This window comes from Pleurodeles waltl, chromosome 11, assembly GCF_031143425.1.
Source record: "Pleurodeles waltl isolate 20211129_DDA chromosome 11, aPleWal1.hap1.20221129, whole genome shotgun sequence".
NCBI classification, from domain to species: domain Eukaryota; kingdom Metazoa; phylum Chordata; class Amphibia; order Caudata; family Salamandridae; genus Pleurodeles; species Pleurodeles waltl.
The window spans coordinates 333,544,404-333,557,033 of record NC_090450.1 but is presented as its reverse complement, the minus strand read 5'-3'; the positions used below and the strand labels follow the sequence as shown (position 1 = coordinate 333,557,033).

Here is a 12,630-nt window from a genome sequence, read left to right as displayed (position 1 = left end):
GAACTGGCAGCCAAGCACCAGTCCACGTACACCGCCAGTCCACGCACCCCGCCAGCCAATCACCTGTCTAGACACATCACCAACCAGGTGCCCGTCCACACACAACGCCAGCCTGGCACCTAATCACACATACACAGTCAGTCAAGCGCCAGTCCACACAAACTGCCAGCACATTTTTTTATTATTTTTTTTTAACAAAAAAGAAAACACAAGCCAGTTTGTAGGAGATGAAAATCCATCTACGACTACAAACACAATAGCTCTAACTAAATACATCAAACTACTGCCAGCTGTGAAACTGAACAAAAAATTAAAAATACAAAGCGATACATACCAGCCAGTTTACTTTTACACTCATGGCTGCTCTCAATACTTCAGTTGCATGTGGTATAATTTAAAACATGTGGGGAAGGATACTCTGGTCAGTACATACGCCTCACCTTCCGTACACCTCTTCGGGCACCCTCTACATCTCCTACACCTATTAGCAACCCCTCTGTAGCATAGAAGGGACCAGTAATGTTTTTTTCACCCTGCCCACATCATCCTGAATACATAAGTGTCTTTGGATAGATATGGAGGTAGTTTTAAGTATTCTCTTTACTGCTGCCCAACTGACCAGAAGATACTTTATTCTGATCTCCCTGTCCCAAAAGGAGCTAGCTCTCCTTTGGGGGTATGGTTGAGACCACTGAGTTAGTTCGACCATAACCTGGCAGGATGGAATGGCCAATGGTAAAGCATATCACTACTAAGTGGGTGAGGCCTTTCCATCCATAAAAGGGATATATCTTCCTGGAGGACCAGGTACTTATTATCGAGCAAGAATTAGAAAAGGTGTTGGAAGTGGAATAGAATCCTGCCCACGTTTTGTGTTTGAGTTGTGAATTAGGTGTGAGTGAGATTTGTAAGGGTCGTTTTTCTACCTCTCTGGAGTGGTATTTTAGGGCACACACTGCCAGTGAAATCCCCAATTCAAGCACACCATCAGCCAAACGCCAGAACACACACGCAGCCAGCCAAACGTCAGTACAGCCAAACTCCAGTTCACACAAATGTATTCTTTGATGTCTAGTGGTTTTACGCTCCCATTGGGGACAGATCTGACTTTTTTTTAAAAAAGTGGCTTATCTCTTCCAAGGGGGGCAGGTAACTGCTAAAACACTTTCCCAATAATAGGGAGCTAACCTTGCCCACTGGGATGCTCCCTGACGTCTAAATAAAATAATCCCTGAGGTCTGTTGAGGGCCTAAAAATATAGCTGATCAGCCCCTTGGGGAGTGGCAGAAAATGGCCAAACACTCACCCAATAATGGGGAGCAGGCCTTGCCTAAGGGGTCGCCCCCTTACATCTAAAATCTTTTAATCCTTGGTGTCTAGTGGTTTTCTGCTCCCCTTGGGGGAGGATCAGCCTAAACATATGGCCAATCTGCCCTCCTAACCTGAGGGAGGGGGCACGGGAGGGAGCGACCTTTGTCCAAGGGTGCCACACCATTCAAGAAAATAAAATCCTTGGTGCTAGTGGGGACTTGAGGATAAATGAGTGGTGCATACAAGAGCTTCATGTGCAAGGCATTCAGATGACCACAGCCACCCATATGTAATTAGGAATACGGAAATCCAGAGACAGGAATAGTTTCTAGGCTGCAACCTTGCTGCCATAAGTAAAAAGAGAACATTATGGAAACTGTTGTACATTTTACAAAATACCCAATACTAAACGTCACCTTCTAAAACATGAAAACGGAGACATGTGCCTTTTTGTGGTACGAACGATTCCTGCAAACTGCTTACTATCATTCTAAAGCAGTGGTTCCCAAGCTTTTGACTTCTGTGGACCCCACTTTATCAGTATTGGAACCTGGGGGACCCCCACTGAATCATTAATGGAATTTAGGGACCGGCCCTAAGTAATTACTGGAAGCCGAGACCCAGAACTAAATATTGTCAATAATTTGAACCGCAAAGTAATACACAAAAAATACAGAAACAAGCATTCCAACACCAACACTAACATATTTTCTTTAATTTGCAGAGAAAATAAAAAAAGAAGGTTAATTTTAATAGGAAAGTTGGCGCTCTTCTCAATTCGAGGCCAGACATTGTCCATACTATGTTCTGTTTGATGTATCTGCATTGCTCCCACGAATCGATCTGAGGATACTAATTTCATTTTTTGCCTCCAATTTCAGATTCCTTGGTATTTACAGTACGTTTTAAAATTTCCAATTGTACATTTAGCCACTTTATTCACATACACTTTATTAATCTGTTAATATTAGTTAATTTTCTATGTAGTCACGGACCCCCTGAGGAGCCTTCACAGACACCCAGAGGTCCTCTGCCCGTACATTGGGAACCATTGCTCTATACAACTGTAATGTCAGCAGTGTATGACTGTACTACTGCACCATTCAATTCCTTGTCCTTAATGCCAGAGATTATGCTTAGAAGTATGCCTCTTTAGTATATTTAGCCAGGTTGACTATGCAAGATTTTGCTTATCTACACTGCTATTATAGAGGTAATGGCACATTGATACTGACACTAGCAACATAGGAGGCACTGCACAAATGGGCTAAGACAAAGACATTCAGTGGCTGGTGCAGGAGGGGACCAGGGCTGGCAGATGCATCTGGATGAAGGGTATCTTCAGAATAGGTGATATTAATGCACGGCGCAATGAAGCACACCAGACAGATGTAGGAAAATTATGAACAGACAGACAGTCCAATATTGCAAGATGTTCAACAAAAGCATGTCTCATTGGCTCAACTAATTCCCGAGAGGCAGTTCCCCTTGTACACAGGGTTCTGTCGGAGAAATTGATGTGGGGGTCCTACACTGGCTCCTCGTCAACAAACGCATCACTTTCAATCTCCTGGCACGCTTACAAGGCCATACATGACAGTGGCAGTAGCCCCTCATCCCCTCCGCTGACAAGCCATGTTGTAGAAATATCTGATTGATTGATTGGTGCAGTATCTGCCAGATATTTTACACTTCCAAAAAATAATCCATTGGACCATTTACCTCATACAGGAGGTCCATGAGAAAAAGACATTGTCCACTTGTAAGACCTAGATTGGGAGACTGTCAACGTGCCTCCAAGGAAGTAACATAAACTGTACTATAACAGGGGCAGTCTCTAAAAGAGGGGCGTGATTTCGGCTGATTAGTCAGAAAAGTAGAAAGGAATAGGAAACATTGTTGCCCAAAACCTGGGGATTTTGAGTTATCCAGACATACTGGCATGCATGAAATAACAACTGAAATCTCTACCATATTAGATCCCACTTACGCTACAACTGATTATCTTGTGCCTCCCTAATGAATTTGCCCTACCCAGGCACAAATATACTCTGCTCCCTGAAATTGATAACCACTAAGTAAAACATTTCAGTTGAATTGGGGAACTAATGATGTCCAAAACACCAATGTAGTGCGAAGGCATGAACCACTGCACTGCAACTTAGCAGATGATGAATGACAATAAAGAAGGTCTCTGGAAAATGTTGAAAATATAGCGCCATGGGGTCATTATTGTGGACTTGACACCTTTACTGTCACTTGCATCCTCAACTGGCTAAATTGGTCAAACCACTAAGATAAATGGCATTGAGCCAAGAGAGCTCCCTTTTCTATGAATACACCACACAGGCTTAGAGGTATGTTGTTGTACCCTTGTGAACTGTTATTTACAAGCATCGCTTGATCTGAACTACTGTGGATAATTTTGTGCTTCAAAATGCTATGGTGTAAAAATGTTCTTATTTCATGAAGCAAAAAAGGATCTTTTTTTTTTGTAAAAAAAAAAAATATATATATATATATATATATATATAATAAATAATAAAAGTATTTAGAAATACGGAGGAGCTACGTGTTGCCACTCATTGAGTTTCTGTTGAGGGAGAGTGTTCTTTGGTATTGGAGTCCAGAGACCTTTATTCACTTGCCTCTGGTTTGAGAGTGATGTTTGTGTAGGGGCGAGTGCTCCCTCGATGTCAATTTAAAGATAGTTGGGTGAAGAAGGACCTCTAAATATGATACACCCATACAATAAAAGGTTTAGCGATAGCAAGAACCTCCAATATAGGTATTAAAGAGCCCAGTTGGCAACTACCCTAATCTTGGGATTCATATCCGAGATTTTAAATCATGGTTTCTTTGAATGCAAACTGCTAGGACAGTGATTCTTATCCCCATTTTTAACAAGGTACAAAAATACAAGTGTAAAAACAAGATTTCCAGGCGTAAGAGCTATCACAGGAAAAAATGACCAATGAGAGAATCAGGAAAAACAAAATCATGTAATGGTCTAAGCGCAGGGATTGTAGTGCAACAGTGAGTCACTGTGGTACTGCGCAAACGCAACTTCTTTCCTCACTGCTGATCACCAATATCAGAAATGGGGTTTATGGTTGGTTAGGGTATGCACCTAAGCCAGGCAGAACCCACCACTCTAGTCAGGGTAAGGTAGTTACACACCCAAGATAACCCCTGCTCACCCCCTTGGTAGTTTGGCCAGAACAGTCAGGCATATCCCAGAGACAATGTGTAAGAGTTTGTGCAACACACACACCAGTGATGCAAAAAAAACACAACAAAAGAGGTTCCACATGATGATATATAAAATGTATTATACATAAACCATAGACCAAGAACATCACACATCAGTAAATAGTTTGCCAAGTCGGCAATTTTCAAACCATCGCAATTAGTGCAATAAGATAAAAGGTCAAAGTTGCATACGTCATAAAAACACCCTCCCTGTGCATTCAAGTCAGATCCTGAAATAGCTTGTTATCCCGACATAGCAAAAACAATATATACCATATTATCAGATTATGAAATGCAGCAGTTAGATTAGGGAGAGAAAACACAAGAATCATTAAAGCATCACCATACATAAATCATCACAATGGTCGTCCCATATCACCATTAATACCACATAAATACTGTGCTGCTGCACCTCTATAACATATTAGGCGGTAATCTGAGTGACAACTGTAGGCTTTAGGAATCCCTGCATGCCTACTACGGTGAATATGGTAATCAGACAGAAATCAGCAAGAGTGGTACCTCCGTTGGGGATCCCTTCCCATCCTGCCAGCAGGTTTAAGAATGCCCCTGTAAGGTATGTGCAAGCCTAGGGGGCAGGGGGAAGGGAGGTATACACACTTCTCACGTCCACTGGGAGACCTCGCTAGGTGCCCTCCATGTGGGATAACTAAAGGCAGCCGTTCGTGCGGTGCTGCCCTCTGTAGCCTCCCAACAAGCTGCTTTTGGAGAAGTAGTGCGTCCAGAGCCAGGGCCTCCCACAAAAGCTGCCCAGAGGAAAGAGTTATGTCTGTGTTGGTCCCTCTGGACTGGGACCGTCGGCTGCAACACTTGCGGGCACCCCAGGTGTCTTAGGGTTGTGGGCGGGGCCTCGCCAGAGGGGGAACACCACTTTGGAGGAAGAGCCGTCTGCTCCCTCCCTCTCACTTCCTTCCATGGAGTCCAGATCAGCCACAACAGGGAGCAAAGCCTCCATCCCCAGCAACACCTGCAGCCTAAGGGAAATCCCACCCTAGGTGACGCAGGGCCTCTCACTGCCGGGATTTCCCTCGGCACGGCTGGAGAATGGTGCACAGAAAACACGCACCAGTCCCCAGAGAAAACGGAGAGTGCACCTGGGTAGAGTGCTGGACTAAGCAGATTCTCCCTCAAGGAGAACGTGCTCAGCAAGCACCTCCCCACATGCCGATCCCAGGCACAACACATCGCTCAACACACGCTGATAACCAGGGGTAGAAGCACACACTGGCAAGTCCAAAGGAGTACTCCTGAACTCTGGAAAACCCCTTGCAAGGACAGAGGGTGGGGAGGCAAGCCCATAAGCCCCTGGAGAACACGGGAGCACCAAAAGTGGGGTGCAGGCAGGTCAGCGCAAGAGTCCCTGTAGCAGAGTGGCAGTCCTTCTCTCAGCCCAGCACTACAAAGCAACCAAGTCCCATGACCGTTTCTCCTGGCAGTCCTCTGACCAGGTGCAGTCTGTAGAGCCAGCTGCGTCTGTCCACGCAATGTCTTAAAACATGGGGCCACATCCCCTTTACTTATACTCGAAATGCCTTTGATCTAGGGAGAACTTCACAGGGACCTTAGAAGTGCACAACAACCCCTTTCAACCCCATCTGTGGCTCCAGACATTCATAGGGGGTGAACTAGCCCTTTGTGTAAGGGTAGGACACAGCCTATACAAATGTAAGTGTACCCCACCTCCCTCTCTCCCAGCCCAGTAAGACCATCCTTATGCAGATGTAATCCTGTTACGCCTCCACCTTCCCTGTATGATGGCTGTCTGGAAAGTATGCACAAAGTCCAGCTGTCACTCTACCCTAGATGTGGATTGGAGTCAGGCTGCAAAGCACAAGAGTCACAGGCAGAGTGAAATGTCCACTTTCTAAGAGGGGCATTTCTACAACAGTAATACAAAACCCATCTACACCAATAAGTAGGCTTTCTCACTACCATACCAAACAGACCCATGCTACTCCTCCCAGATCAGAAATGACCGCATAAGTATCTTTAAGGAAATGCCCAGTGCTAGCTTACGAGAGGACTATGTCTCACAGCAGTGAGAAACCAAGTAGGCTGTTTGCACTACTAGGGCATGCCACACAATGAAGGCATATGTCCTACCCTTTACCTACATCGCATGCTGCCCTTAGGGCATACCGTAGGGGCGACCTATATGTAGTAAAAGGGGAGTTTCAGGCTCGGCAAGTTACTTTAAATGCCAGGCCAATGTGGCAGTAAACTGCGCATGCAGGCCTGCAGTGGCAAGCCTGAGACAGGTTTGAAAGCTACCCCCTTGTTTGGTGCAAGCTGGGCTGCAGACCCACCAGTAGCATTTAATCTACAGGCCCTGGATATAGAGGATACCACTGTACAATGGACTTACAGGTAAATTAAATGTGCCAAACAGGTGTGGGCCAATCATGTCAAGTTTAAAGGAGAGGGCACATGCACTTTAGCACTGATAAGCAGTGAAAAAGTGCCCAGAGTCCTAATGTTCACAAAGAGGTCAGAAAAGCAGGAGGAGGAAGGAAAACGTTTGTTGATAACCCTGCCAAAATGGCCAGGTTCAATACTATGGTTCCAGAATGAGCTCATCCAACAGGACCGGTGAAGGTGGGGTGGGGTGCCCAGACCAGCGAATGGAGTACAGACTTCACATGACTTGTGGGACCATGAGAGATGATCACTGTAGACTACAGGTACTGGGAGGATCAGGCACTGAGCAGCTTCACCTTTCCAATGCTTGCAGGATATGAAGAAGCTCCTCAACCCAAATCGTGTTGTTTCTACTAGACAGCTTGCTAGGCCGAGATTGTTGTTTATGGACATTCTCCCTCCTTTGATACATTCACCACAAAGGTCCTTAAAATCACCTGGGCTTAGGCTGTTGTCAGGGGATCAAGTAATTTGCTCCTTGCAGGTGCGGCCTAGCTTCTCGTACAAACAGATGCATTATTCTGTCCTCTGGCCCAGCAAAAAGATGGTTCCGATATATGTTGAGTGACTCCTGATAGGAGGCCATCTCCCAAGAGGAGGACTGTCACGAACAGGAAACAGAGAGAAGTTGCTTTATTTCTATCGGGAGACACAAAAGAGTCAAAGTGACGGAGCCGGGTAGCTTCCCTAACTCCCCAATGTGATTTTTGGGAGAGTAGCCAGGAGATGTCCCTGTGCTTAATGAAATGTCCAATAGGATTACATCAGCTTGACAGATATGACCACCATCTTGTGCAGAAGACACAGAGTCCAAAGGACTCCAGCACAAAATAGGCCATTCCTTATGTACACCTACGCACGTGATATTCAACATACGTCCGCTGCATCCATGATAGAAAGAAAGAAATTCAGTAATTGGAAGACTGGACAAACCTGTACAAAGAGAGGGGCCAGTAAACAGTCCCTGCATAGGGTAGAGATAAATAGGCCGGGATCCCGGACTAGACTTGCTACTGCCACTGTCAGACTCCACATACTATGGGTAGAGGGAACAATGGTTACTCTTCCATAAAGGAGCACACTTTGGTTACTTTCTTGTTCAATTATGATGCTTCAAGTTGAATAAAATTTGAGATCCCTTGGTGGCTTGAATAGTAGCTCAAATCCAATGGAGGGGAAACAGTTGATCAGAAACTTAGAAGTGCAGGGCATCATATCTTTACCAATCAGTGCAAAGGTCTGCAGACCCGACAGTTCTTCTGTGCCTTTTCTAATCTTCCATCTCTAACCCAACTGTGTAGTCAACCCCAGTATACACAGTCTATTGTGCACTCCGTATTTGGATTACTGACTCTCCTCATGCACTCTGTCCCTTACGTTCCGTCCCATCCCTCCTCCGCCTGAGCATCAAAGCCCTGGAAATGCCTTTGACTGTTACTTTCCTGACACCAGGTACTGATTCGTGCTGCTGCTTTGTCTCCTTCGCTTCAGTACTTTGCAGACCATCATGCTGCATTTTCGGCATCCTCTGAGGTTTCCTGCAGATGTAAGGAGTAAAGCATTATGGTAAGCCGAGAACACGGAAATGAACTAAGAATATAAGTGGAGTGCAAAGTCCTACAGGGTCGTTTGCAAGTGGATGTTCACTGGCCCCTCAGCATTTTAAGAAAATTGTTTATACGTGTACTGGAAAATCTCTTTCAAATGAACAGTTATGCATGGTGTAACTTGTAAGTAGTGGAAGAATGTGTTGCTTGATTGCTGTTCTTAACTCTCATTATATTTTTCAGGCCCTCGTGAAGCACATTCAGATGAAAGGTTATCCCAATGAAAGATTTGAATTGCTGACTAACTTCCCTCGAAGGAAACTTTCACACCTAGACTATGACATCACATTACAAGAGGCAGGACTCTGCCCTCAAGAAACGGTGTTTGTCCAAGAGAGGAATTAGCCACTGGCCTTCAATTCTCCCTTTACCTGAAATACTTTGCCTTCACCTGCAATTGACAACCGTTTGGGCACTCTCTAGCATCAAAGCTGACATGGAGCGACAGATTGGTCTGCTCTCTTACATGACCTTTTGTCTCGTGACCAAAGAGAGAAGACAGGAAGAGTTGTCCACTTTGAAGGCAACAGAGGGCTTCTGTTCTAGACTGTCTCCTACGGCAGTGGTGTATATGAACCGTAAAAAGGTATGTTAATTTATCAGCAAACAGAAGTTGCAAGACTACACAAGGCAAAGACTTTCAGTTCTGAGAAGAAGCATTCCTTATGCTTTTTTTTGCCCTGGATTTGTAACCTTCAGACTCTCCACGTTAATATCCCTCAGAGAGACTTTGAATATGGCTTCTTATGTCATTTGCATTGAACCTATGGTAGCTATGGAATCTCCTTTGAGTAGCCTTTTGATAGGTTTGATCTTACCAGTTTTGTGCTTTTTACTCAAATGGGGCCCTTATTACAAATGATATACCAGCTATTTTGAGAAACCGGGAGCAACATGTCCCCATTTAGTAATGTATTCATTAATTTCAACAAATTCTTTGACAGCTTCAGTAATCCATCTGGTTTCTGGCTATTGCCTCAGGAGAAATACATTCTTAAACATGTTCCATCAAATTGTTGGAGGCTTCCGCTAAAATTGCCATGTTGTATTTGAGGTTAAATGCTTACTGAACAGAGAGTTGATTGGAAACTTGTACTGAATTACACCATTTTATTTTAAAGAAGCCAGAAATATAGATATTGGTAATTGTGTGCAAAAATTTTAAGGATAAAATGAGGGCAATTAATGGACCAGAAAACCAAGAGGAAAAACATTGCATGGAAAATAAAGATGACACTGCGAAAGGTAAGCACCACAGGTGTTGAATCCAAAGTGGTGGCAGGTACAAAACCCACATAATGGAAGAGTAACTCCGTACATGCATGCTGTCCTGTGCAATTACTGTATAGAGACAGGTTGGCTTAAACAACCCCAAGGAAGCATGCAGACAAGAGGCTCATCCGAGGAAAAAGGAAATACGACCGAGAGGACTAGAAAGAGGGCTTTAGATCAATGAACAGCTACAGGGGTGGGGACATTTGTGGAGATATGAAGTTTTGAGACTTTTACTAGCCATAAAACCTTTAGACGGAGGCATTGAAGAAACTGGTGAGGGATAGTAAGGGATTAGAAAGAAGGCATGCAGCAAGGCAAGAAAACGGGTGCTAGCAGAACTGTAAACTATTGAGCCTATGGGGCACCAATAGATAGCCAATATATGATAAATGTGGCCCTGAGATATAATCCTCATCAAACTGGACTAAAACCAAGCAACACTGAATAAAATCCATGATTGGGTTTGATAGCCAGTAAGGATATGAGTAGTGGGGTCTTTGAGACTTGTTTGCCATGGAAGCAGGGTGCAAGTAAGTAGAAGAGCTAGTATACGACTCATGAATGTATCTTTACAGATAAATTAAAGAAACACTAAAAACAGTAGGCAATATAGAAATGAACTGGAACAATAAGGTTTATCTGTAGGCAAAGAAACTGGGGGTGATGGGGGATTACAAACACACAAGGAGGTAAAAATCAGTCAGCAACAGTTACTATTCTCGGAGCACTGAAAATAACAGGATGAGAGTATCGAACAAATTAAGAGAATTTGGGAATAAGTAACATGTAGGGTTCCAGTAATAACTCAGCAGCAGGTCTAACAAAGCAGCTCAGAATGTGAACCATAATTGTTTAATAGATTGATAAACGACCTTATGCCAAGGCGAGGACATATATTATATTGACGAACTCGGCACGCACCCCAAAGAGGCAGGCCTATGAAACTGAAAATCTGCCAAACTGGCTACGAAACGTGAGACTCTGAATACCAAGTAGTCATCAAGAGGCCTTAGTGGTAAAATCCGGGAGTAAGCCTCGAAGAGCAAGTCGGTAAGCTTAAAGTTTGGGACTTAATATAGTGTTTTGATAATGAAAGCTTGGCATTTGTCATTCATTAGGTCAGTTGTCTGAAAGGAATGGTTGATTAGTTTGATATTTGTGGTTTGATTCCGATCACTGTTCTCTTCGCCAGAGTGCTGTGTAGTGGTTACAAATCGACAAAATGCCTTGGTCTGCCACAAAGTAATATTCTGTGCCTGATAACACTATCGGTATTATAAAATTAGATAACAAAGTCCACTGTATACGCCTGATAGCTCAGAGAAGTTTGATTTTAACTGAGCTTTAATTCTGTTTTGCGACATGAATCTGGCACCAGATCCGAATACTATGTACCCCTCACCCGCCATGGTGGTTGGGTTGGAACTCATGTTTTCCTTTGAAATACAAAAAACGTCATGTCTAGGGGTGTCAGCTGTTTAATGTCTGCCATTTGATTCCTGTGTGATACTGAGACAAAACTGTTTCCATCTTCTGGTTTGGTCACACTTGTACGGAGAAGAAGATTCATAGAGAAAAATAGAATTGAAGCAGTGGAGAAACTGTCACACAGGAAGGACATATACTGCACTCGCCTTTAAAAATCGATCAGAACTGGTGTTGACATTATGTATTTCTTTAAATAAATCTGTCTTTTTTACAAAGAGATTTCTGTGCGTCACGACAAATACTTCTTTTTATGTTTTGCAGTTGGAGCTTCCCTTGGAAAGATAAGCAAACTGTTTTTAGTTGTAGTCTGTCAAGAAATCGTACAGTAGAGAAGTGTAGTGCTTGCAGTGGCTTCCTACCTATAGCACTTAAAGGTCAAATGCAAATGATGTGTGGATGATACAGCATGTATTCACTGGATATAATTGGCTCTGCATTTGCAATTACCAGAATCAACATTAGTAAATGGAATGACAGCTACTAGGGCACCTTCTACCAGACAAGACCCCATTTATTTTCCTATTGCAGCAGACTATTCTGAGCACCACTATCCAGGCATGCCAAGATCTGACAGAACATACAATTGACAAGTAACGTTCAGAAACATCTTCGCTTAGCCCCTCTTCATTACAGGTTAGTGGTTTTAGGTACCCATCCTCATCATATAACTGCCTTTTTGCGAGGTTACCTTCTTTGGGCAGCACACTGATATAGCACTAGACAGCATAAAGACTATGGGGACCACATGTCCGTCCTATTGGTGTTCTTTGCAGTGATCATGCAGCACTAGCGATTTTAGCTTCTTTTGACACTCGATCTTCATAGAGGTCTTTGAAGAACTGGATTGCAGAAACCATAAGGAGGAGAAGAAACTGTAATAACTGCACAGCGTAAGTGGTCACCTCTCTACAGACTAACCTGTCCCTAATTGTAGTTTAGATGACAACAATAGGCCTAGCTCCGCAGTACTTTACAACAAACATACCAAATAAGTTGTTGTTAAATCTGGGCTGACATTATCACAACTGCACTCTGAAATAGGGTGCAACACGTTCCAAACTATCCAGAGACCAAGAAAATCGGACTTGTGGTCCTAAAAAAGAGAAAATACAAATTGTGCAATGTATGCAAGGAGTGGAACACAACTTAGCAGTTGCTATAAGTCGTCAGTAGTAGGACTCTAACTGGAAATGAGCATGTTAGCCATTTAGGATCTTTTCTAAGCACAGGGCCAACCATACAGACTTGTTTGCCACAG

At 43.6% G+C, this 12,630-nt stretch overlaps 1 protein-coding gene across 1 annotated transcript in view; it reads left to right on the top strand.

Annotated features, from left to right (window-relative positions):
- UBXN7 (UBX domain protein 7) overlaps positions 1 to 11,591 on the top strand; it is a 484,260-nt gene extending 472,669 nt beyond the window's left edge. The window contains exon 11 of the mRNA XM_069213616.1: positions 8,793 to 11,591. Coding sequence (XP_069069717.1) covers positions 8,793 to 8,954 — 162 coding nt within the window. The 3' untranslated portion in view covers positions 8,955 to 11,591. The remainder of the gene's footprint in view (positions 1 to 8,792) is intronic.
- The last annotated feature ends 1,039 nt before the right edge of the window (positions 11,592 to 12,630 follow it).